General features: G+C 44.5%; 1 protein-coding gene across 1 annotated transcript in view; it reads right to left on the bottom strand.

The window, feature by feature from the left end:
- Positions 1-365: 365 nt before the first annotated feature.
- ADGRE3 (adhesion G protein-coupled receptor E3) overlaps positions 366-26,029 on the bottom strand; it is a 34,539-nt gene continuing 8,875 nt past the window's right edge. Inside the window, exons 4-13 of the mRNA XM_046638275.1 lie at positions 25,506-25,625; positions 15,717-15,901; positions 12,380-12,541; positions 8,677-8,874; positions 8,160-8,395; positions 7,599-7,665; positions 7,283-7,374; positions 5,455-5,623; positions 1,888-1,983; positions 366-488 (exon numbers count right to left, since the gene is read on the bottom strand). Of these exons, the coding sequence (XP_046494231.1) occupies positions 480-488; positions 1,888-1,983; positions 5,455-5,623; positions 7,283-7,374; positions 7,599-7,665; positions 8,160-8,395; positions 8,677-8,874; positions 12,380-12,541; positions 15,717-15,901; positions 25,506-25,625 (1,334 nt within the window). The 3' untranslated portion in view covers positions 366-479. The remainder of the gene's footprint in view (positions 489-1,887; positions 1,984-5,454; positions 5,624-7,282; positions 7,375-7,598; positions 7,666-8,159; positions 8,396-8,676; positions 8,875-12,379; positions 12,542-15,716; positions 15,902-25,505; positions 25,626-26,029) is intronic.

Here is a 26,029-nt window from a genome sequence, read left to right as displayed (position 1 = left end):
GGAAGAGAATGAGAGAGTAGGGGAGACAATCATTTGACCCGGTTGATCATGAGATTTAGCCCGGATAAGAAAGGAGGTAAAGCTGATGCTTTGGGAGAGGCTGATGGCTGGAGGGACTGGATGAGTTTATAAAGCAAATTGACAATGAGTAAGGGTAAGAACTTGAGCAAAGCCCTTGAAAGAGCCCTCCTCATTATCAAAAAGTCAAGGGAGTGTTTGCAATGGTCATGATTTGGGTATCCAGAGATAAGCTTGGGTTGAACACATCATAGCAAGGAGAAATCCAGTTCAACACACATTTATTGAGAACTCATTTTGCAGAACTAACACTTCAGGAAGCAAAGGTTAAACGTTTCCTCTCCAAAGATGACATGTATAATGATTTCCCTCGTCCCCAGCTTCATTCTTCGTGATGCCAACCAGACCATGGATATGACTTTGCACGTGGAGTTGAATGTTCTAGTTTTAATATTTTCTCTTCACTGGTCCTAGAAAAACATTCCCCCAAAATAGGTGTTTAGATTAAAGGTAGATGTAAGAATAAAGCAAAACAAAATAAAACAAACAAACAAACAGCAACAAAATAGAGAGAAAGAGCAGGCGTGGGTTAAAGCCAGACAGCTCCACCCAGCAGGCAAGGATGGCATGATCACCGAGCATCTTGGAATCCTAGGACAAGTGTGGCCTTCTTTAGCTTATTGTGGGAGGACTTCTCAAAAATCCAGCATGAAGAATTTTTTTGGGAAAATTTTTGGATGTAGTATCTCACTCTAGAATGTCAGTGCTCCGGATGTTGGTTTTTGTCTATGAAGAAAGGCTAGACTCTGAGTTCCATGAAGTTAAGGACTGTGTTGGTCTTGTCATTTTTTATATGTCCATTGCCTACCTTAGTGTCTGACACTTCATAAAACTCAACAAATATTCTCTTTGCCCCGTACAAGTTACAGCTTGGTTTATAAGCCCCAAGTTCCACAGGGGAACCAGTATCTTGTGAGCAGCACACGAAGCTAGGAGTTCCTGGCCGATATACATGTAAAGGTTATTGTCTGCAGGAAGGCCAAAGCTGTGCCTTCCCTCCTGGCATTTATGGTTCGTTCACAGAACTCCCTGTCCAGTCAAGTGTGGCTTTTCCTGTAAACAGTATTGCCTGGTTGCATAACTCACCTTCCAACAGTGGGAGAATCTTTTCATGGATTATGAGCTCTGGAGCCCATCCTGCTCATCTAGTGACATACTTTCTTACAGATATGTTCTCGCATTTCTCTAAGAGCAAATAAGGGACAGCTGTGGAGAGAAATCTCGGATAGTGCTGGAGGCTCACTTCTTGGTGCATTGAGCCTGAGTTAGTTCAATGGAAGAACAGACGAATACCAGCAACCGAGCTCTGGAAAGGTTCCCTTTCCACTAGGACCATTTCCTCCCCCAGGAGGGTCCCATTATTCCATGCACTCCTCCCCTGTGATTATGTAGAACAGCCGGGGGGTCCTTCTCCTGGAGCCCCTTCCATGCTGTCCACCAGCTCCACTGGGCTCACGTCCGTGTCTATGGGACAGTGGGATTTCAGGGAATGACGACCACTCCATGTCCATGAGTCTCCCCTTGAAGGACTCTACTTTAGATGCTGGTGTTTTACTCACACTTCTTTGAGCGACAAGAATATACACAGAAGCCAGCTTAAGTACCGTCAGTGAGCAGGCAAGAGTCACCGAGGAACAATATGGTGAGAAGGAGGAATGCGAACCAGGTCATCAGGGAAAGAGCCCTTCTCCACAGCTTCCAGAAAAGGAAGCTTGTACTCGGATGTACAAGGAAGCCTGTACTAAGACGTGGAGAGGGAGCTCAGGGGGTCAAGAATGAAGCGTTAGAATAAGTCACAAGCCGTCTTACCTCACTGGGTCTTGAGTCAGGGCCAAACCTGCTGGAAAGTGTGTAAGTCTCAGACTTAGTTTTAAATTTCATGATCTCTCCAAACCACTTTCGGACCTGAAACATCAAAGGAAATATCAGGATGGTTTTTGTTAACATCAGAGAACAGAAAAGCCACTGAGTCAGGAAGAAGATGGAGACTTTATGAAAAAAACTTCCTACAAAGTGTAGCATATACATATGATGCAATGTTATTCAACCTTAAAAAGGAATGAAATTCTGATACATGTTGCAACATTGGTGAACCTTGAAGACATGCTAAGTGAAATATGCCACATACAAAAGAACAAATATTGTATGATTCCATATATGAGATCCTTATAATAAGTAATCAAATTAATCGAGACACAGAGTAGAATCGTGGTGACCAGGGTCTTGGCAGGGGAGGACGGGGTGTTGTTCCCTAATGGGAACAGGGTTCAATTTGGGACGATGAGAAAGTTCTGGAGATGGGTGGTGGTGATGGTTGCACAATGCAAATGCACTTAAAGCCACTGACCTGTACACTTAAACATGGCTAAAATGGTAAATTTTATCTTACATGTATTTTACCACAATATTTTTTTTCCACATTACAGAATACATCTTTGTCATAGAAAATTTATGACATATGCAAATTCAAAGGAAGAAAATAGACATCACACATAATTCCTCAATCTAGGGAAAATCACGGATGATGTCTTGGTGGTATCCTTCCACATGTCTTGGTTTGTGGCCCCCAGAAGCAGACCCTGAGCCGCAGGTTCAAGTGTAACGAGTTTATTTGAGGGGTGCTGCCAGGAAACACTAGTAGGTCAATGGGGAAGTGAGACAAGGAAGGGAAGGCAGCCGGTAAAGGGTGCATAATCCTTTCCACTGTGGGCAACTGAGGCTCAGTCCCATTGGGGGAGTTCTTGGACAGCACTGGACACCCCTCGGAGTCATCCCACCTCAGGGACAGAGGAGCTGGGACACTTATCCACCAGCCCTCAGCAGTCATTGGTTGATTGCTGCTCTCAAGGCCAGTACTGTCTGTAGCCACCAGCTTGCTCCATGCATGGGCCAGGCATGTCCCGTGGGTAGAAAGAAGCTCAGAGGCACGGAGTCACAGGTGTCTGCAATGAGCAACCCTGAGCAGGAAGAGATGAATGCCAAAGGGACACGAGAGGGCCATTGACAGCATCTGCTACACCAAGATTTCCCAGCCTTGGCATTACTGACATCTTGGGTTGGGTCACGCTTTTTGCTGGGGGCCGTCCTGTGCACTGCAGGACACTGAGCAGCATCCCTGGCCTTGGCCCACGAGACGCCAGTAGCGCTCCTCCTCAAGGTGTGTCCCCAGACATTGCTGAATGTTCCCCCCGCAGGAGGGGGCAAAATGACTTGAGAACCATTGTGCTTTGCCATATAGACCCATGCCCACACATAAATAAATACATAACAATAACTGTTTATATACGTTATATAAACAAATAGAACGTTTCTGGAGTAATGTTTTGAAACTTGCTTTCTCACGAATATATTTTGAATGTCCTTCCAGTCATAAAATATTCTTGTGCCTGGACAAAAATCAACATCCGAACGTTCAAGGTTTTTGGTCGTCCATTGCTCTCTAGAGTGTCTGCTCTGTCAGCTCAGTTGTTTCCTTTCCCGAATCCTTGAGGAGCTCTTTTTCCTTTTCTAGTTAGGTCCTTTGGGCACATGGATGCAGAGTGAGGAAAAGACAGAAGGAAGGAGGAAGGGAGGGAAGGGGAGGGAGAAAGGGGGAGGAAGAAAGAAAGGGAAAGAAGGGGAGGAAGAGGAGGAGGAGAGGGAAGAAGAAGAAGGAGAAGGAGGAGGGGGCGGAGGACCAGGAAAGAAGGAGTATCAGTCAGGACAGGTTTGCTGCAGGAGCAAACAAGCTCAAAGTCTTAGTGGCTGAACTCAACAAAGGTATACCCGGCCTATGTGTCATCTTCAAGGCCTTTGAGAAGAACAAACAAAGAACGTGAGTAATTTTGTATTTCTTCTGGTTGCTGAATTGTGTTGTTTGGCCATTGTACCTCTTGACACGGACCATGTGGATCCCAGCTTCACTGGGGATCCAGCCTTTCACAACATTTTATTTAATGGCTGCATAGGATCCTGTTCTATAGATGAGATACGATTTAACTAAATCTAGGTAGAGGTATGTCCGCGTTGTTCAGTAGTATACAGTGGGGTTGCATCTTGCCAGGGCTTCAGTTCCAGAGCCAGCAAGCAGTGCAAATGGTCCCTGAGCACCCTCAGTGAGGCGCCCTCTCAGAGGCTCACCTCAACAAGCCCAAAGCAGCCTGTGTTTCCCTGGTTTAGACCCACAACGCTCTTTCTTCTGCAGCCTGCAACACTGTTTCTTTTGTTTCAGCTGGAGACACCGTGAATTGGCTTGTATTTGCTAGCCATATTGAATGCAAAATATATATCTTGAAAAAGTGGAAGCTTGCACTATGAGATCCCTCAGGAACTGAAATGGACTGAGGGAAGAGCACACCTAAGTCTGTTTCATTGTGCTCACTCAGGTGCCACCCAGGAGAGTTGCCTACAGTTTTATTTGGCTGTACTATAAGCTACAGCTGCTATAACGAGACGGATGAACCGATGGACGTGTGGACGGGCATGTGATCAAGCACACTCAGCACAATGTTAATTATAGCATCTAGGTGATTGGTATATATGTGTTCACTGTACAATTCTTTCAACTTTTCTGTATGTTTGAAAATGTTTGTAACAAAACATTGGAAAAATTAGCTTATTATGTAATGTAATTAACACATATTAGTATGAAGACTATTCCATCACGTGGAAATGTGTTTAAGAATTCATGTTAAGTGGTGTGGTAGATGGAATTATTGATCTCCATTATTCACTATTCTGCTGTAGTTATGCCTTATGGTGGGTGGTGCATTCTTCTCCCATTGACTTTGGGCTTGACATGTGACTTTTTTTGGCTAACATGCTATTGTACTGGAGGTGGTACAAACAGAAATCACAAGACCTGAAATGGCTGTGCCCAGTAGGACTTGCTTTTTTGTGGTTTTGCCATTGTCATGAGAAGAGCTTATGTTGGGGAGCTGCTCCCCTTTCTTCCAAGCTTCAGGATGAGTCCCAAAGAGCAGGCCTAAACATCATCTGCATCCCGGAGCCAAGCCATGCGAGCCCAGCCAGGATCAGCTGAGGCCCAATCAACCTGCAGCCTCAAGAAGGAGAAAAGTAAATATTCGTGTTTAAGCCACTGAGATTTTTGAGGTTGTTTGTTACACAGCAAAAGCTCACTATTACAAATGGGAAAGCTGAAGAAAAACACATTTCCTTCATGTAACAATTATTTAATTTCTGTAAGCCTTTAATAAATTGATGTATCTTACAATCGATAGCATATTAAAGTAGAGAAAATACAAGCAGTGTTTACACACTGCTCACAAGCTCATATGAAAATTTGGAGAACATGGATTTAAATGTTCATTAACCAACATACCTCCAAATCTTTCTTAACTGTAAAACAGTTAAAAAAAGAAAGAGGTCAACATTTACCTGCTGGCTGAGGAGGCAGTACACCAGGAAGATGAAGACGCCCTGCAGGCTGTTGATGATGGTGAAGAGGTAGGCCATGACACGGGCAGCTGGACCCACCTGCAGGATTCCCAGACACCACGTGCAGCCCAAGATGAAGAGCTGAGCTGTAGCTTTAAATGTCAGCATCCTGGGGAGAGTCATAAACAAGGATATAGAAAAGCTAATGGTGGACGTGGACACCCCCGTAGCATAGTCGTTAATGGTGAGGACGCCGGAGCTAGATTGCCTGGTTTTAAACCCAAGGTAGCACTAACCAACTGTGTGACCTTGGGCCAGTACTTTATCTTCCTGTAACTCACCTTCCTCATCTTGATAATACCCTATTTCACAGAGTTGCTGAGAAGACTACTTAAGACTTTAACATATGTAAAGTATTTAGGACAGCATATAGGACAAAATCAGTATCATACATAAAGCATTCTCAAACTGAGTGCTTTTTGTCTCTATGTCTACATGTCATTTATGGATGGAGGCGTCATATAATTTGTTACTCACACAGGGAGGCGTTTGAGATTAAAAGGGGTGCTAATTAATAATTACGAAGGGTCAATAGGCATAAACTGGGACTGTCCCAGGCAAGCCGAGATGTAAGACCACCTTACTTATTGATCTATATATCCCTAATTTTAAAATATAATATGATATAAGTGAGAAAAGCTAGTTGAGGAACCATTTGCACAGTGTGATGCTGTTGTGGGCATGCCTGTTTGTTCTACAGAAAGCGCACAGGAAAAGGTCTGGGGAAAATATCACACATATCAGATCACACAGTTTGTTACCTCTGGCTTCCGGGGGACGTGGAAATCTCAGCAAGGGGGGGAGTTAGCCACTGACACTTTTTACTTTAAATATTTAGAAAATACTAACAGATTTTTAACAAAAGTGTTAGTTTTATGATTAAAATAAAAGTAACAACAAATTACAAGAAATTGAAAATGATGCTGCAAAATCCAAAAGTACTCATAGCCCCAAATTCTTTGAAATAGTATTGTGCAAAATATATTTGAATCTAAATCCTTCCTATTGCATCTCATGTTGAGTGGCAGAAACTGCTGGCTTTTTCTGTCTCCTCTTCTTCCTTCTAGTGTTAGAGCCCCTCCCTTTTTGAGTTTTACCAAGGACACATAGCTACCCAGCTAGAGACTACATTTCCCAGCCTCCCTTGCAGTAGGTGTCACCATGTGACTGAGGTCTTGCCAATAGGATATGAGCAAATACGAAACGTGCAACTCCTTTTTGAGGAAGATTTGCCCTCAGCTAACATCTGTTGCCAATCTTCCTCTTTTTGTATTTGAGCCACCGCCACTGCATGGCCACTGACAGATGAGTGGTGTAGGTCTGTGGCCAGGAATCGAACCCTGGCCGCCAAGGCAGAGTGCACCGATCTTAACTTCTAGGCCACCAAAGCGGCCCTGAAATGCACAACTTCTATGTCAATGCCTTCCTGTGGACGGGATGCTGGCAAAGACAACATCCTAGGGGATGGTGGAGAAAGCTGGAGCCCCTGGATCGCTGTGGGGAGAGCCTCCCCAGAACCCTGGCTGCTCACCTCTGGGCTGTGACAGGAGAGTGAAGTAAACCTCTATTTCATTCTTTTTTTGGGTCTTTTTGTTACAGCAGCAGAGCCTATACACTAGTAATACAGCTGCTCATTAACTGTGAGAATGGGAGATGGCAGTGGCCTTGCTGGTCCCTGGAGCCTGGTTGTGGAGTTTATACGTGTACGGACGCATAAGAGGTGAGCAGAGGACAAGTGGGTCAGAAGATACCATTTGCCCCATTTTACCTTATATTCTGGATGGTTGACACTTCACTGTTGAGAGAGGAAAATTTCTTTTTCAAAATCCAGAGGACCAAGAGAAAAAATACGAAATTCACCTGCAGGAATGATACAGACCATGCAGAATGCAAGTTAAAACACTGTCCCGCGTGCTCTGTGATTGCACACGACACCCGCCTCCCTGCACACGGGGCCGAACTGGCAGAAGGTGGAAAAATAAAATCACATGACTGAGAAAATGCACGCCCCCTGTACTGTCTGGTGCCCAGAGCGTCTGGCCCTGCCTCTTCGGTCAGAACACGGGAGCCAGCTTCTCACTCACACAGACAATGGCACAGACGGGGCCAAGGAAACTCCAGTTCAATCCCTGGTCCAGGTGGAGCCAGCAGCTGGGAAGACGCAAAAGGAGACAGGAAGAGGGATAAGAGGAGGAACGTGATTGAACACCAAGCAACACCTTTTCCTAACAGAATGTCCAACGTCTCCTGACACTGTCAGCTGGTGACAGGGAAGCCTTTGACGTTCGCTCCATGTGTTAACACTACATTAAACACTTGTAAGCACAGTCCTGTGGAATTTTCACACCAGCATTGTGAGGGTGGGGTCATGGGGACAACTTATCCCCATTTCACTATGGAGGGGACTGAGACTTGAGGACTCGGGGTCTCAAATTATGGGAGGGATGAAGCTGGTATCTAACTGCAAAACTGCCTCCTTCTAGAATCTTCCATGCTCTTACTGTCATCTTTCCCTGCCTCACTGGGAAAGAGGTTAGAGCTGTCACACTCCAGGGGAAAGCAGAGTGCATTTATGTGGGTATCCCAATCGTCATCATTAACACTGCCCTCAACACTGTCCACGGCACAGTGAGAGTCAAGCTCACCGATCATGTGTTCCATAAAGGTGAGGCCGGGATGCTGCAGAAATGGCCACGATCACGGCGGGGACTCCATAGCCTACCGGGAACATGAGCCACTTCATGAATCTGTTCATGTTTGAGTAGTTGACCACCGTCAGGTTGCGCGCAGTGAGGAAGAGGTTCAGGCCCTCCAGCAGCATCCAGGTGAAGGAGGCCAGGTAGAGATAGTGTAAGGCGCCCGCGATGACGGCGCACAGCACCTGGGGGAGGAGTGAGGCGTCACCAGGAGGGACTGTGGGGGTGGAGTGTGGCCCCAGGACCTCTCCCGTGCCTTGCCATTGGGGAGAAGTCTGATGCGTATGAAGGAGCGGTCAGAGAGGGTTTGTCATCTAGTTGCATCAGTCAATGTGACATTAGTCACTCACCCCCTAACCTTCCCCAGGACCCAAGATCATTTCATTAAGGCATCCAGGGCAGTGTGGCTCCATGGACCAGCACCCCCTGGGGCAGGCTGGAGGGTCCACTGGGACAGGGTCAGTACCTGGATCTCTGTTCGGTCGATGGCTGTGAGGAAGAGGAGGTGGGCCAGGAAGAGGCAGAGCGAGAGCTGCAGGTGGAGCGAGGTGCTGGTGTTCTGGATGGCTCTGCACAGCAGGAAGGTGAGGGCCGCCAGGAGGAGGCACAGCAGAGAGAGGCTCAGCCCCACGTAGGTGATCACATCTAGCACGGGATCCTCCTCCTGGGACCCAGCAAAGAGGAGACCAGAGTCACCCCTTCCTGCTCTGGGGTTATGATTTCCCGCCTTGGATCAGGCCATCCCAGACACAGGCACAAAGCCAGATGACAGAGGGTGAGAAGTGTCTCTCAGACTAAGTCTTTTTTTCAGCTTTATTGAAGCGTATTTAATAGACAAAATATTGCCCATGTTGAAGGCACACACGTGATGAGTTTGGACGTGGGCATCTGTGATACCACCCCCACAATCAAGGTAGTAAACATATCCATCACCTCCAAAAGCCTTCCTGTCTCTCTCTTTCTTTTTCTTTTTGTGGTGAGAACACAACATGAGAGCCACCCTCTCACCCAGTTTTTCAGTGCACAGCACCATGCTGTGAACTGTAGGCTCTACGTCGCACGGCAGGTTCAAGCTGAAAGGCGGAGATATGCCAGACTCAGTCTTGCACCCGAGGAGCCGTACGAAACCTGTGGAGCAGAGGCTGTTAACCCTTCTCAGGCACCTGCACCTGCCCTTTAGTTCTGTCCGTGGCTCCAGGGACCCTGCCGAGGGTGCTCCTCCTGCCACGTGAGTGAGCCCCGATATGCCCCAGCACTTCGTCACAAGTGCCAGGACGGAAATGCACCTGGAAGCTGCCCTCAGACGTTGACAGTTGGTGCCTGGTGGGCACATGTCCCAGCTGCCTCGCGCCTGTGTGGACGCCTCTGCGGCGCACGTCCTCCCGTCTCTCCCCAAAATACACAAAGGGATTAAGCCCCGGTTGCCCGTCCACGGGCTAACTTTGTCTTCAATGCATTGTTTACTGGAGGCCTTCTCTTCCCTGTGTCACTCCCCTGCTGCCCTGCTGGTGTGTCCTGGGCTCACCTCCCAGAGAAACTAGTTGCCCTCACATCCCCGCCTCGGGATTGCTTGCGGGAGACCCCAAACTGACACCCTGTGTAATCCAGCTCCTCAGAACTCATCTCATCAAAGACGGGGACCAGGGATCTGAGGAGCCACATGGACTCAGCGAGACTCACCAATGGGAAATGACAGTGCCATCCCTTATAATTATACGGGGATTTTCGCTTATTTCAATGCCACTTTATAGAACTTTTAAATACTTTGTTTTTTTTAACCTTAAAAAGTTGTGAAATATAAGACACACATAGAAAAGAGCATAAATGTCAATGTATGATATGATTAATAATTATTACAGAAACTCTCTGACCATGAACTAGTCTCTGGACTCTATTCCAGGAGCTCCTCCCAATTGCAAGTCACCTTCTCCCCCAGAGGAAGCCAGGATCCTCTTATGGTAACAATTCTTGCTCTTCTTTATAGCTTTACCACGTATGTATGCAACCCCTGAGACTATAGGTTAGTTGTCTTTTTCAGCTTTATATAGACGGAACAATATTCTGTTCCATACAGTCACTTAGGAACCCATAATGGCAGAGGATTCACCAGCTTGTAGCTGAGCCCTCTGGAGGATGTTCCCTCACCATCGCGGTGGAGGATCCCACCAGGGATTTCTATGCTTCATCCCAGAAAAGTAGCATTGCATTTAATAGCACCCAACAGGAAGCAACCTGGATATCCATTAATTGTAGAATGGATAAGTAAATTATAGTACAGCCAAGCAAGGGAATATTATACATCAATGAAAATGAATGCACTAAATCAATTTCATAATTGTAATGCTGAATGAAAGAAGTGTTTTATGTTTTCAAACTTATTTTTCCTTTCCCACTGCCCTGTGCAATAGGAGAGGAAGAGATTTGCACCAAGGCTGTTCTGAGGGTACCACTTCCAACCCTGCAAGAAGGAGAGGGATGTGGGACTCCCCGTGTGCCGCCACCCAGCTCGTATCATCAGTGCATCCTCCGACCCCCACCTGGGATATGCGTCCAGGCTGCCTTCTCCCACCACCTCAACCGCTGCCACTGAATCTCTCTGCGAGTCCACTCTTGCTGCACCACCGTCTGTTCTCGACCCAGGAGCCAAGGACATAAATATGCAGCACCCCAGAGGCAGATCCTCCATTGCCTTCCCGTCGCAATTCACAGGAAATCGAAATTCCCGACCACGGTGTTTGAGGTCCGACACGTTTCCCTGCTCCCCTCTCTCCACCTGTCTCCTTCCACCTCCCCCATCTCACTCTGCTCCGGCCACGCTGCTTTCTGGAACACACCAGGCTTGCTCCTTCTTCGGGACCTTTACATGTACATGTTTCTCTTCTTGGGATGCTTTTCCCTAAGACTTTTCCTACTGACTTTTTTAGGGGTTAAAAGGTTCAGGGACCCAATTCCAATGTTTGCATTTGTGGGTTTTTCCCGCAAGCCAACGAACATTTCTTGGACACCAGCTGGGAGTCCTACAATTCAACTCAATTCTGACCCTATTTACCTGGAGATGGTGTCAAATCCTGCGGGCTGAAGGCTCAGCTCCACAAGATTGTCCTCCGCCCCCGCCCCCTTCAGAAGCCGGCTGCAAACCCAGGTCGTCGCCTGTGCTTCTGACGGCCACAGACCGGAGGTTCCCACGACCGTCTCTCCTTGGGTTTGATTAAGTTGCTAGAGCAGCTCATAGAACTCAGTGAAATATTCCACTTACTAGATCACTGGTTTGTTAGAAAAGGACATAACCCAAGCACAGCCAGTGCAGAAGATGCACATGGAGCTTCATGCCTTCTCCCAGCGTGTCACTTCCCCAGGTCTCCACATGCTCCAACCTGGAAGCTCTCTGAAGGGTTTCTGTGGGGCCTTCACCACACAGGCAGGATGGACCCACTGAACGCCAGCCCCTCTCCCCTCCCCGGAGGCTGGGAGTGGGATGGACGGTTCCAACCCTCTAATCACTGGGTCGGTTGCCCTGGCAACTTGGCCCCCACCCTTAGGGGCTTTCCCAAAGGAAATGCCAGGGTTTTAGGAGCTCTGTGCCAGAAAAGGGGAGAGGAGCAAATATATATTTCTTACTATTAATCACAGTACTGCAGACATAAAATCCAAATAATATAAAATCAATGATTTTACAGCGAACAATTCAGCGGCATTTAGTACATTCACCGTGTCGTGCAACCACCACCTCTATCTAGTTCCAAACATTTTCTTCCCCACAAAGTAAGACCCCAGGCCCGTTACGCAGGGTCTGCAGCCCCCAACTCCCCCCATTCCTTCCTCTCCCCAGCACCTGAGAATCACTGATCTGCACCTGTCTCCATGGATTTTCCCATTCTGGACGCTCCATATCAACGGAGTCACACGCTGTGTGATCTCTTGTGTCTGCTCCTCTCACTCAGCGTGAGGCTTTGGGGTTCATCTGCATGGTAGCGCTACTGGCTCTTAATGTCCAGATTTCCGCTCAGTCACTTAATTCTGACGGACGCCCCCGGACCACCTGTCAGAGCAGCACGCCTTCTGCAGGCGCTCCAGCCACTCCCTCTCCTGCATTTTCTTCACAGCACTTACCGTCACCCACTAGGGGCTCAAATAGGATCAGGTGGGGTGGGTTAAACGTTACATCGTACCTGGCTGCTGACAGCCATGAGAACAGCGAAGCTGGACAGGTGGGTGGAATTGCATATGGTGTGACTTTCGTTCACTTTGTTCAGGAAACAGCCATCCGTGGACCAGCGACCCTTTGTGGTTTCCCAGTAGACGCAGAAGACCTTGTTTCTGTGGTGCCTCATCTGAAAACAGAATGGGCTGGTCACGTTCTTGCTGAGGAGGGACCACTCCCGGAGTGTCGGTCCACGTGGGTGGGGGGCGAACGAGGAGACACCTGGGTTAGGAGTGACTTGGGCGATTTCTGTTTTAAGTGAAGAGGATGGCAGCCAGGACACCTGCCCCCTAGTCCCAGCTCTATTGGGATTCCACGTGACGTAGGACAAGATCATCTCCCTCTCTGGGAGGCAGAATTTTATAAGATATCCTTGGTTTCAGGACTTTCTCCTCCACTATGGGAGTCAGACAGAAAAAGAGTGTAAGGCCCACATAAATTTTTCTTCCACCTACTCTCTAAGCCAAATAACCCTTCACGTCAGTTCTGCCTCTGACCTCTTACAGCACAATAATTGCTCAGGTGATGAGAGGAGTAACCTAGGAGAGAAACGTCATCAGGAAGGACAATAAAATCAGCTTTCAACCTCTTTGTCTTTGTCCCAAGGGCTTCCAGAGCATTACTTCCTGGGGCCAAGGAGGCGAGTTGAATCTCTCCTGTTTGGGGGCTGTGTCTCCTTTCATAACTCACTGGACCATCCCCAGATTTCTTGCTCCACTCCCACTGCCCCATGCCATACATCAAAAATTCTATTTCTAGATTTTATGTATCAGGTAGAGAAAACCTACATTTACCAACCTCCCTCCACTTAACCCTTATTTAAAAAAAAATTTAATTTATTTTTCCCAGTTTTATCGAGATAGAATTGACATAACGTTGTGTGAGTTTAAGGCACACACGCAGTGATTTGATAAATGTACATATGCAGAATAATCATCACAATAAGCCTAGTTGACATCTGTCACCTCACAGAGGTACAATGTTTGTCTTGTGGTGGGAACTGTTAAAAGCTACTGTCTTAGCAACTGTGGGATATGTTGTCAAATACCACAATACGGTGTTAATTAGAGGCACCGCGCTGTAGGTTGGTGCATCCCCAGACCTTATTCGTCTTGTCACTGGACGTTTGCACCTTCTGATCATCTTCCCCTATTTCCCACACCTCCTGTTCTTGGCGACCACCAATCGGTTCTCTGTTTCTATGTTTTGGTGTTTTAAGATTCCACATATAAACGAGATCACATAGTATTTATCTTTCTCTGTTTGACTTATTTCACTGAGCATAAGGCCCTCAAATCTCATCCATGTTGTTGCAAGTGGCAGAGTTTCCCCCAACTCTTATTTTCTTAACAGAGTGAAAGAGAGGAGAGTAAATGAATTTTATTGTGTCTATGTCTGGCTATTGACCCTCCTGCCTTCAAGAATTAAGGCAGAGAATGGGAAAAGGTAATGGGTTAAATAAAAGTCTCTTTTCTGATCAAGTTATGTAGTCTTAATAACTAATACCAGTCTTCTGTGTGAGGATGGGCATTATCTCCCTGTTCAAGTTTCACAGATGTAGGAGGTGCCTGCAGCTAAAATAATTCTGTGCACTGGAATAACTCTTCCCAAGAGAAATATCATGCGAGCTGCTTATGTGATCTGAAATTTCCTACCAGCCATGTTAAAAAAGGTAAACAGGTCGAATTAATTTTAATAATATATTTTATTTAAAATAGTTTATATTTCATATTCAAAATAGTATCTTTTAATATGTCAATATAAATCAATACATATAATTAGTATAAAAATTATGAAGGAGATATTTTACACTCCTTTTTTTCTTACTAAGTATTCAAAATCTGGAAATGCTACATCTAAATCCAGAAACACTAAGTCTTCAAAATCTCAGTTCACTTGACAAAGGAGCTGAGGGCCTACAATGGAGAAAAGAAAGTCTTTTCAACAAATGGTGCTGGGAAAACTGGACAGCAACATGTAAAAGAATGAAAATTGACCATTCTTTTTCACCATTCACCAAAATAAACTCAAAATGATTCAAAGACCTAAAGCTGAGACCTGAAACCATAAGGCTTCTAGAAGAAAATGTAGGCAGTACAATCTTTGACATCAGTGTTAAAAGGATCTTTTCAGACACCATGTCTTCTCAGACAAGGGAAACAACAGAAAGAATAAACAAATGGGACTTCATCAGACTAAAGAGCTTCTTCAAGGCAAATGAAAACAGGATTGAAACAAAAAAAACAACCCACTAACTGGGAAAAAATATTTGCAAGTCATAGATCCAACAAAGGCTTAATATCCATAATATATAAAGAACTCACACAACTCAACAACAAAAAATCAAATAACCTGATCAAAAAATGGGCAGGAGACATGAACAGACATTTCTCCAAAGAAGATATATGGATGGCCAATAGACACATGAAAAGATGTTCATCATCGCTGATCACCAGGGAAATGTAAATCAAAACTACTCTAAGATATCACCTTACACCCATTAGAATGACAAAACTAACTAAAACAAATAGTAACAAATGTTGGAGAGGTTGTGGAGAAAAAGGAACCCTCATACACTGCTGGTGGGAATGCAAACTGGTGCAGCCACTATGGAAAACAGTATGGAGATTCCTCAAAAAATTAAAAATAGAACTTCCATACAACCCAGCTATCCCACTACTGGGTAGCTATCCAAAGAGCTTGAAGTCAGCAATTCCAAAAGTCCCATGCACCCCAATGTTCATTGCAGCATTATTTACAATGGCCAAGACGTGGAAGCAACCTAAATGCCCATCAACAGATAAATGGATAAAGAAGTTGTGGTATATATATACAATGGAATACTACTCAGCCATAAAAAAGAACAAAGTCGGCCCATTTGCAACAACATAGATGGACATTGAGGGAATTATGTTAAGTGAAATAAGCCAGATAGAGGACAATCTCTGTATGACTCCACTCATATGAGGAATTTAAAAATGTAGACAAAGAGAACAGTGGCTACCAGGGGAAAGATGGGGTGGGGGGTGGGCACAAAGGGTGAAGGGGTGCACCTACAACACAACTGACAAACAATAATGTACAATTGAAATTTCACAAGATTGTAACCTATCATTAACTCAATAAAAATTAAAAAAAAAAAATCTCGGTTCAGACCTGCCACATTTCTAATGCTCAATAGCTACAGGTGGCTCCTGGCTACCATATTGGATGACACAGGTCCACAACCACTGATAAGAGGAGAATCAAGTTGTGCAGTCTACCTGCATGAAACCTAAGCGAGTTCAACTGCAGCTTTGACCCACCTCCACGTGCTGAAAACTCAGAGTCAGAGGATTGGAGAGGGAGATATTCCTCTTGGGTCCAATACCAGCACTCACTACGTGGGAGTTCAGGCGAATTTGATGCGTCTCATTCTTCTCTTCAAAAAAAGTTGCATTTATGATGTTTCCGAGAGAGGAGTATGAAATGAAGGCGACCGCGCTGGGACCTGAGGAAACAGAAAAACGGAGTCTTACAAAGTGCCACCATTCCTCCTGTCCCTCTTCCCCACCTCACAGCTGCTATGCTCCCATGATCTCCACACCTGCACAGGTGTGCCCAGGAAGCTCGTTCTTCCTCTCATGCTCTTCCTACCCAAATGTAACTCATCCTCAAAGACTCAGTTCAAACCCAGCCTCTGGCTCAAGAAGTCTTCTCCAGCAGCTTATGGTGCTTCTTTCTCTGTACTCGTGTTCCAAAAAAGCTGTTGCTACACAGGTGAGAATTCAACTCTCCTCTCATTATTTCACGTAGATTGAGTCCTATTTTCCCAACAGGCACTAAACTTCTTGAGTGACTATACAGGATGTTTTATTTGGAAACCACAGGGCCCCCTGCACAGTGCCAAGCATGTGGTAAATGCTGAATTCTTTTAAAATATCTTCTTCAGTTCCTAAAAAAGTTTAATTTATATTTCAAACATCCAGAAAAGTATTTAAAAAGACACAACTGACAACTACATCCAGAGTTAACATATACTATCAATTTTCCATAAAACTTCAAAGTTATTTTTTAAGGAAATAAAATGTTTTACATTACTAATTACTAGGGAAATGCAAATTAAAACCACAATGAAATATCATCTCACGCCAATCAGAACGGCTATTATTAAAAAGACCAGAAATAACAAGTGTTGGAGGGATGTGGGGAAGAGGGAACCCTCATACACTGCTGGGGGAATGTAAATTGGGAAACAGTATGGCGATTTCTCAAAAAATTAAGACTAGAAATACAATGTGATCCAGCTATTCCACTTCTGAGTATTTATCCAAAGAACATGAAAACAATAATTTGAAAAGATATATTCACCCCTATGTTCATTGCAGCACTATTCACAATAGCCAGCACTTGGGAACAACTTAAGTCCCCATCAAAGGATGAATGGATAAAGAAGATGTGGTGTATATAGATAATGGAATACGACTCAGCCACAAAAAGATGAAAACTTGCCATTTGTGACAACACGGATGGACCTTGAGGGTATTATGCTAAGTGAAATAAGTCAGAGGGAGAAAAACAAATACTGTACGATTTCACTCGTATGTAGACAATATAAAACAAACACATAGACATGGAGAACAGATCGGTGGTTACACAGGGGAAGGGGTGGAAGGAGGGTGGAAAGGAAGATGGGGCACACGTGTGTGGCGATGAATGGCACCTGGACTTTCGGTGGTCAGTACAGTGTGTCTATGTAGAAGATGAACTATAATGGTGTCCACTGGAAATTTGTGTAATATTTTAAGCCAACGTTACCTCAATAAAAAAAAGTGAAAAAAAGAAAGTGTTTTAGATATAGCTAAACCTCCCACTATTTCATGCTTTCTTCCTCTCCAGAAATAATCACAGACTTGAAGTGCAGCCTTCCGTGAGTGTTTTTGTGACTTACTATGTATGCGTTTCTATAACAATATATAGTGTTGTTTCCTGTGTTTAAAAACTCACATAAATGGTATCCCACTTTGGATATTTTTTTCCAACTTTCTTTTGTGGTTCCAGTTAATATTTTCAAGGTTTAGTCCTACTAGTACATGTATATTTGGTTAATTTTTTTACTTAACGTAGTGTATCACATTATTTGATACACCACAATTTCTGTGTTGTAAGAGTAAATGATACAATTTTGACGAGGAGAAACAGAAAACGAAATACAATCCATACAAAATTCCACTACTCAGAGATAATCACTGTTGGAGTTCTAGATTTTTTCTAGGCATCTATTTGTGCATCCAAATATACACGCATGTCCAAAAGTTGTTAATGGGTGAAAGCTATGACCGGATTTCCTTCCAGTGGAAAACTGCCTATTGGGGATTATCTGGTTCTTTGGGGGTGCTGCATCTTTTATTGACTTTCTATTGCCAAGCAATTTCACAACTCTGTTAGATGGAGAGGGCATAGAAGATAACATGTAGAAACTGATAATAGCACAAATGGTTCTTTCTGGTAAACAAATGGCAAGCAAGAGGATATATTGGAGCATATGAGGAAGCCATAATTCAGCCTGACCTTGTTTTTCCAGAAGGGTCTGGTGTAGCCATTGAGCACGCATTGTACATCTGCTTTAAGCATTTGCTACGTCCCAAAGACAAGAACAAATGCCCTTAAGATAAAGGTGCAACTTCCCTCCACATTGACATTTCCTTAAGGATAAGCATCTCTCCCTAGACTAGGAACCAATTGCTGTGCCCACCTGTGACCACCCAACTCGAGACAGCAGACCTGCTACCTGCTGTGTCCATCAATTGCTGTGTGGACAGAACAGTCTCATGACTATTGTAAAAGGGACATTCCAATCATATGCGATGCATGCTCTTTGTTCGAAGACGGTGTGTGACCACTCTGTGACCTCAGCTTCTTTGGTTCCCTTCCTTCCTTGGGGAAGGAAGCCTCTGGGCTACACTAGTCCTCAGATCTGGTTCAGAATAAACTCACCCTAATTTCATTTATAGATTGGTTATGGATTATTTTTGTCCACATTTCTTGGTGTAGTCATGGCAGGATTTTAGAGAAACCCACCAGAGACTACCTGGAATGTACACTGAACCAGCATTTGGTACCAATAGGGGCCCATTGAGCCCCCCGGCTCACTGCATTCTTCAGGTGACCCTGGCAAGTTCTGAAACCTTGATCTCTTATTTTAAGTTGATGGTCCAAGAGTTTGTAAGAGCTGTTTCAAAGCTTAAGACTCGGTGTCTTAAGGGGGTACTGGTACATACCCTCGGTAAGAGGAACCTAGGGGGAATTCCTAGGCCAGGGGAGCCTAGAAGGAACTTTGGAGTGGGTGGGGCAGGCTGACATTTTAATTTGGCTTTAAATTGTAAAGAATTGTGTTTATAAAGTCTGAACAAACTGCTTGATAGAGAAATGAGAGGCTGAACGTGTTCAGCTCTGAAGAAGAGGGACACTGCTCCTTCTGGCCAAAAGACCTTCTCAGGGGACTGAGCACTTCACGGGGAGTGTCAGAGGATCAATAATTGTGATCTGTAGCAGTCCCATAGGGAACTCAACCATCATTCACGTTAATTAATTACGACTCGTCTGGGGAAGCTCACGTAGTGTTGATCACCTGCACTCTGAGCCCCCACAGCAGTTTTAGACTGCCAGTGGGAGAAACCGAGGCACGTAAGAGAGTGTTCACAATCTTTCTTTAGGAAGTAACACTCACAAGCAGCACACTTCTGACCCATTGCACTGTCCCTAGGAATTTTTCCTACTTCATAGCAAAATAAAATTAAAAGGAAAGTGGGAAATTGAGCTTCTAAAAAAGCCTGACCAGTTCCTGAATGAACAGCCTCTCCTCTGAACTCTGGCTGGCTTCATGCTGTGACCTGCAAGTCCTTAACAAGAGGGGAATATTGCTATCCCAGATTCCTAAGACTGAAAGAAAGATTTTCTAAGAAAAATCTTTGTTGTATCTGTCAGTTGTTTATGTGCATGTCTATATATCTATGTTACAAAGGTATGGCATTTTACCTCTGGATGGTATAATTTCTAAAGAGCTTTATTCAAATAACTTAGAGTAAGTGCTTACAAAGACTTTTCTAAATGCAGCTAACTCAAATGCCTTTCAAGTTAACATGAGATGAAATAATCTTCGGTAATAAAAGCTTGTTTAAGTTTGCTAGTTTGATTAAAATAGGCATGTCCTCTGAGTTCTCAGCGTTGGATACGATGCGGACGTGCGACCTTTATTCTGCGTTTGTTGGTCAGATAAGCTGATGTTCTCTCTACCACAAAACTGGTTAACAAAAGTAATAACTTAAAATGATGGCTGATTTTGCCTAATGTCTCATGAAGTCTTGTAGGCAATCTACATAACTATTGGAAACAAGTAATTAGATAGATGTGAACAAGGTGAGTGTTGTGTGAACTTTTAACAATAATTGTGTGATATGCTGTATGTACTTAGAATAGCTTCCAAAATCTCTTTGGTAACTTCAAACCTTGAAATTTTGCTAGGTTAATTTAAATGATAAAAATTCATTGAATATCTAGGTCATCTCTAAATAAGATAAAATATTAGACATTAATTATTAAATATAAGTTTATCTGCTCTTGGCTTCTTATCACAGAAAAACTAAAGGTTTTTAAGCGTATTAGTTAACATGTCTTATATTTTGTTAAAAGATTGTGTTATGAAGTAAAATGCTTTTAGAAATTATAAAAGGTATTTGTAAATTTTCCAAGCCACAAAATGCTAACATAAAACAATTTGTAATTACTTACTTAGTTTTCATTAAAAATTAAGGTTTCTAAGGGTTAAAAAAATTCTAATATGTCATTAAGCCTACCAATAATTAAGGAAAATACATTTGTATTCAAGGAAACATGGATGTTTTCAGGAAAAAAAGTATAAAGAATGGAAATATTTTGTTTGTTTGGTTAAGAAAGATAAATTTGTCCAAAGTTCTAGAAGGGAGGAAAAAAGGAAAGGCATGGGACAAATTCTGAATGTAAAAGAGAGCGGCAGAACGTTGGCGAAAGTAAAACCCTGAGGGGTTTTATACGTGGTCAAGTTGGCAAAGATCGAAATGAATCTAAAGAAGTAAATGGGTTTGAATATAAAAAGTAAGCTGGTACAAAAATTATAATTTGACTTTCTCTCTTAAAAGGGATAATTTTCTTAAACTCTTAGCCTACTTTTGATAAAGAGGTTAAAAAGGTTTTTCTTTATTTTTGAGTAAGTTTACCTAAAAGACAGAAGATCTATGTTTTGTTAAAAGAATTTCCTATGTTCAAAAAGACTGAGGTCTCTCTATCAAGGTACCAGCCCCCCATAATTCATATCCTAAATGAAGCCTTTATTTTGACCTTCTTCTTTGAGAATTTTCAGAGGGCCCCTGGGACTTCTCAAAGAAATTTGTTCTCTCTTCCCATAAAGGAGGGATAATAATTAGGCTTGTTGGTTATGCTAAATTGCATGGGAAGCACTGGCAAGTAAATGATGATAAACCTTCTTAGGTTATATTGTGCAGGTAAATAGCATTCACTATTTTAAACCTGCTACCATGCTTCCAACATCACGAGGGGAAAAGACCACGACTGAATTCTAGTATTTAATTTGGTTTACAGATAGGTCTTACTTAAATGATAAGCAAGGATGTTATCAAGCTGGATATGCTGCCCAGCCTCAAGAATGCCTGCTACTTTCTTTTACCTCTGCTAATCCAGTAAGAGATTTCCTTCTATATGTTCAATAAATTGCCATGGAAGAAGAGAAAGAGATATGGCAGTCAAAAGCGGGAATTTTTGACACCCCCTCACAGGTGTGGTTCAGGCCCAATAAGAAACCCATAGTACCTATTGGAGCACAATTGCAACTTCTCCAGTATATACACCGATTAACCCATTGGGCACCTAAAAAGATATTTTAGGGGGAAAACAACGCTTTTGGAAACTTTCTCCCACAGTGGCTCATAAAGCCTATACTTGTGCTATATGCCAAAAGTATACTCTAGGGAAATTATTTCATGAGTCACAAGGCCGCTTTCCCCTTCCTAAGGGACTCTTTGGGCTAAGTCTAAGGGACTTTGTCCAAATGCCATCATCTCAAGGATATAAATATATTTTATAATAATCTGTATGTTCTCATGTTGTATTGAGGGCTTTCCTTCAGAAGAGCAATGGTCTTAGGTAAATTATTTTTGAAAAGGATAATTCCTGTTTGACGCATTCCTACCGAGTTACACAGTGACTGGGGAACTCATTAAATCTATTTTTTTTTTTTGAGGAAGATTAGATCTGAGCTAGTATCAACTGCCAAACACAGCGAGGAGGCCCGCATGGCTGCAGCAGAGTGAGAGAGGGGTAGAAAGCAAGGAGGGAGGGCCAGGGGAGGACGGGGCAGATCTCAGAGGACCTTACAGGCTTGGGAAGGACTTTTGCTATTATTTTAAGCTGCTGGAAAGCCACTGAAGGGATTTAAGCAAGGGAATGCCATAATTTGACTTGAACAGGCTAAAAATGTATACGTACTTGATATACTTATACCATATATCTATAATTTTATTATATGTTAGTGGGACATACCCATGACATATATCAATAGGACAGTGTTATGGGCTGCATTGTATCCCCCCGTAAATTCGTATGTTGAAGTCCTAACCCCCCAGGACTTCAGAATGTGACTGTTTGGAGACAGGGCCTTTAAAGAGGTGATTAAGTTAAAGAGGCCATTAGGATGGGCCCTAATCCGTAACTGGAGCCCTTATAAGAAGAAGATATTTGGGCACACAAAGAGACACCAGGGAGGCACACCCCCAGAGGAAAGACCACGTGAAGACACAGCGAGAGGGTGGCCGCCTGTGAGTCAGGAGAGAGGCCTCAGGAGCAACCAGCCCTGCTGACACCTGGATCTCTGACCTCCAGCCTCCAGGAGACAATAAATTTCTCTTGTTTAAGCCCCTCAGTCTGGCACCTTGTTACGGCAGCCTTAGCAATCTATGCATACATATGTATGCATATATACGTCTTATATGTTACGAACATAATCCCACGTCAGTAAGCATTCATTATTCTTTGTAGCTGCCAAGAAGTCCACATGGCAAAGAGGCCACACACAGTGAGCAGCTCAGAGGGTGGGGGCAGGAACTAGTTTCTAGAATCAAATCCTGGTTTTGCCGCTCGCTAGCTGCACAACTCATCCCCTTGGAACAGACCCCTCTGCGGGTTTCTCTAACCAGGTTCTCTGGCCTCGGCTGAGGGGTCAGAAGTGGAGATTCCCTTCTGTTTCTGACCTCATGGCAGTTTCCATTCCTCAGAAGGAAATGGCAGTGGGTGGTCGGAAAACAGGTGATAAACCACCTGTTCCGATGGTGAGACATCACTCAGTTTTGAGCTGAAATATTCTGGTGTAGGAGCAAAATCGCAAGCAGGGAAGAGTGGCCGGAGAGGTCTCCAAGGCTGGTGTCTGCGCTTGGGTTTGTCCTCTGAGGTGTTTCCCCGGAGGGGCTCACGTGAGGGTAAGTCTCGGGTTCCCTGGGACTGTCCCAGTTCACAGCTGGTGTCCCGGTGTAGTTTATTTATTATTATTAATTAATTTATTTTTAAGTATACTTAAAGGATTTATTTATTTTATTGAGGTATAACGTCATAAACCAATGTTACCAGTGTAATTTAATAGCATCCCCTTCCAATCTTAAAATTATTGCCATTTGGAGATAAATGACAAGGTCGCTGTAGACCAGCGGCTCTCAACTCGGGGCGATTCTGTCCCCCCAGGGGACCTGGGGCAACATCTGGAGGTGTTTTTGTCTGTTGTAAGCAGGAGATTGCTACTGGTGTCCAGTGGATAAATGCCAGGGGTGCTGCTCAGCATGCTACAGGGCACAGGGTGGCCCCAAAGCAAAGAATGTCCTGGCCCTATTCACAACCTGAAGGACAGAGAAACGTCCCTCTATGAGCTTGTCATGAGCCCGCCAATGGGTTCTTTTCTCTCATCGGGAATGTCGAGGCCTTAATCTAAATGTGGATTTAATTCAATGAACATTGGTCACTGTTCTCCAGGTACTGTGCCCATAATGGTGACTATAGAGAGAAGGAATTCAGGGTTTCCACCCTTAAGGGGATTCCAGTCTGCTGGGAGAGACAGGGACATGTTGGTCAATAGAAACAACACTACACCTTAGATGCCAGGATAAGGTAGGTTCAAGATGCTGAAGGAGCACAGAGGAGGCAGGGCCTGACTGGAAATCTGTTGGAAGCAGGCACTCCTGGGAGGCAGCATGGAGGAGGTGACAGTTGAGTCATGTTGAACAAAGAGTAAAGTTCACCCAGAGGAGTGGTGGTTGGCATTCCGGTAGAGGAACAGCCCAAGAAAATGGCCAGATGTGAGGCCCAGGGCCTGTTAGGGTGGTGACTAGTCTGCTGCTGGGCGTCTATGCCGGGGTGGCCGTGAGCACATGTAACCACATGATGATGCCCGTCACTCACTTATATGATTCAGCAGAGACAGTTATTATCACGGGCTGGGCTGTGTCCTCCCTGATTCACATCTTGAAACCCTCACCCCCGGTTTCTCAGAACATGACCAGGGAGCACACTGTGCTGCAGACATTTTTGTTTGGCCTGCACTGTGAAGACTTGCACACTCTCTGCAAATTGTGAGCAACAGGGGAAGTGTGAAACCGTGTGGTTGGAGGTTAGCTTTCATCCTCTGCCTGGCCCGTCCTCAACCGGAGGCACATTCAAGCTCTTATCTTCTTGGCGGTGGGGAGAGGGGGATGGGAAATAACCGCCTCATGAGACTTTCTGAGTTCAGCTCTTGACTCTGGGGCTTTGAGTGACAGTCCAGACCAGCTGTACCCCACATGTAACATGATTGGATTTTAAGACCCCATTGATCATGCCAGAGCCGTTATAGCTATATGGCAGTTATAGTAAAAGTATTTTGTGAAGTTTAAAAATTGGAGGCATTCATGCAAACAACCCAAGTTTTGGTGTCTCTTGGAGGATCAGGAGGTCTGGCAACACGGGGACAATTCATAGTAACAATCCATTCCTTTCTACGGGCTATGTAGCGGATACTGCAGGCTCCCTGACTTTACCCACTTGGCATTCCTTGTTTCTTCATTCGCCTGTGGACGAATTCTACTGCAAGCAGCTGTGACTCTGCCTGGGGGCTTTCCCCAGAGCGAGTGTGTGTGGTCTGTACACGGGACTGACTGGAAGGGCCCCAGACCCTCGATGGATCAGAGCAGGCATCCCCCTCCTTGAACGGGATGACGGGTGAGACTGAGCCCGTTCCCACCAGTAGAAACTTGCTCCCTAACCTCACAATTCCTGTCCTGCTGCCTCCTGTTCCCTGTCTCACTGCCTGTCTCCCCTGCTGGGGTGGTTAATTTTACACGTCAATGTGGCGACCCCGCGATGCCCAGATATTTGGTCAAACACCAGTCTGGATGTTGCCGTGAAGGGTTTTTTTTAGGTGCGATTAGCATTTAGATCAGTAGAATTTGAGTCGTGCAGATTATCTTCCCCCAGATAATGGGGGTGGGCTTCTTGCAATCAGTGGAAAGTCTTAAGAAAAAGACTGACTTCCTCCAAGGAAGAGATTACCTTCAGACTCGAGCTGAGATATCAGCTCCTCCCTGGGGTCTCCAGCCTGCTGGCCAGAGTTTAGACTTGCCACCCTCCACAATCGCATGAGTTACTTCCTCAGAATGTCTGTCTCTCTCTCCACACACATCCTATTGGTTCTGCTTCTCTGGAGAATCCTGACTAATACAGCTACTGCTGCGTCCTGTGGTCAACCTCCAAATAAACTCCTCGTACTTGAACTCCTTATGCACTTGTCCCAGGGGCTGCTTCTGTGTGAACCCAAACTGCAGCCTGGACAGCACAGCCCTGGGTGGCAAAGAAGCGTCTTCCGAGCCGGAGAACAGAAAGCCTCCACTTGAGGAAGATGTCTCTCTCTCTCTCTCTTTTTTTTTTAAAGACTCAAGTGACACAGTCTTAGGGTAACAGACCCATTTGGGGGGAGCCTATTCTGGGTGTTTCCTCACGGCTCACAGTGACATCTTAGGGGTTCTGAATGCAGCTGCCACACGTACCTTGTATGTTTCCCTGGACAACATCAGTGCAGAGGATGTCCACTGAGTTCTTTTGTGCGTTCAAGGTGAAGACCTTTCTTTCCTCGGAGCAATTGTCTGTGACAACTCGAGTTTCAACAGCTGATAAGAAAAGCAATGGGCAAGCTTACTGTTATTATGAGGTTTAAAAATGTACGTAGCTCCAAGAACAGCTCTGAGCTGAATAAAAAGCAGAGCAAACAGCATTTCTGGAGGCCAACATAGTCATGTGTATTAAACATCTATAAAATGTTTTTTTCCCCTTGACCTAATGACTCCTCTTCAATGAATTTATCCTAATAAAATATTGAACAAGTACACACAGATACATTTTCAATGGTCTTTATCACAGAGTTGTTTGGTGAAAGCGCACATTTCTCAGAAGAGGGAAATAAATAAATTACAGCACACCCATGCAATGCAATGCTGTAAACCACAGAAGACAATAACATATTTGATGGTGATGTAGACAGTAACACAGGTGATGATGTAGACAGTAACACAGG

This window comes from Equus quagga, chromosome 14 (assembly GCF_021613505.1).
Source record: "Equus quagga isolate Etosha38 chromosome 14, UCLA_HA_Equagga_1.0, whole genome shotgun sequence".
NCBI classification, from domain to species: Eukaryota; Metazoa; Chordata; class Mammalia; order Perissodactyla; family Equidae; genus Equus; species Equus quagga.
The sequence above is the reverse complement of the archived record's forward strand: the minus strand, read 5'-3'. Positions and strand labels throughout refer to the sequence as shown.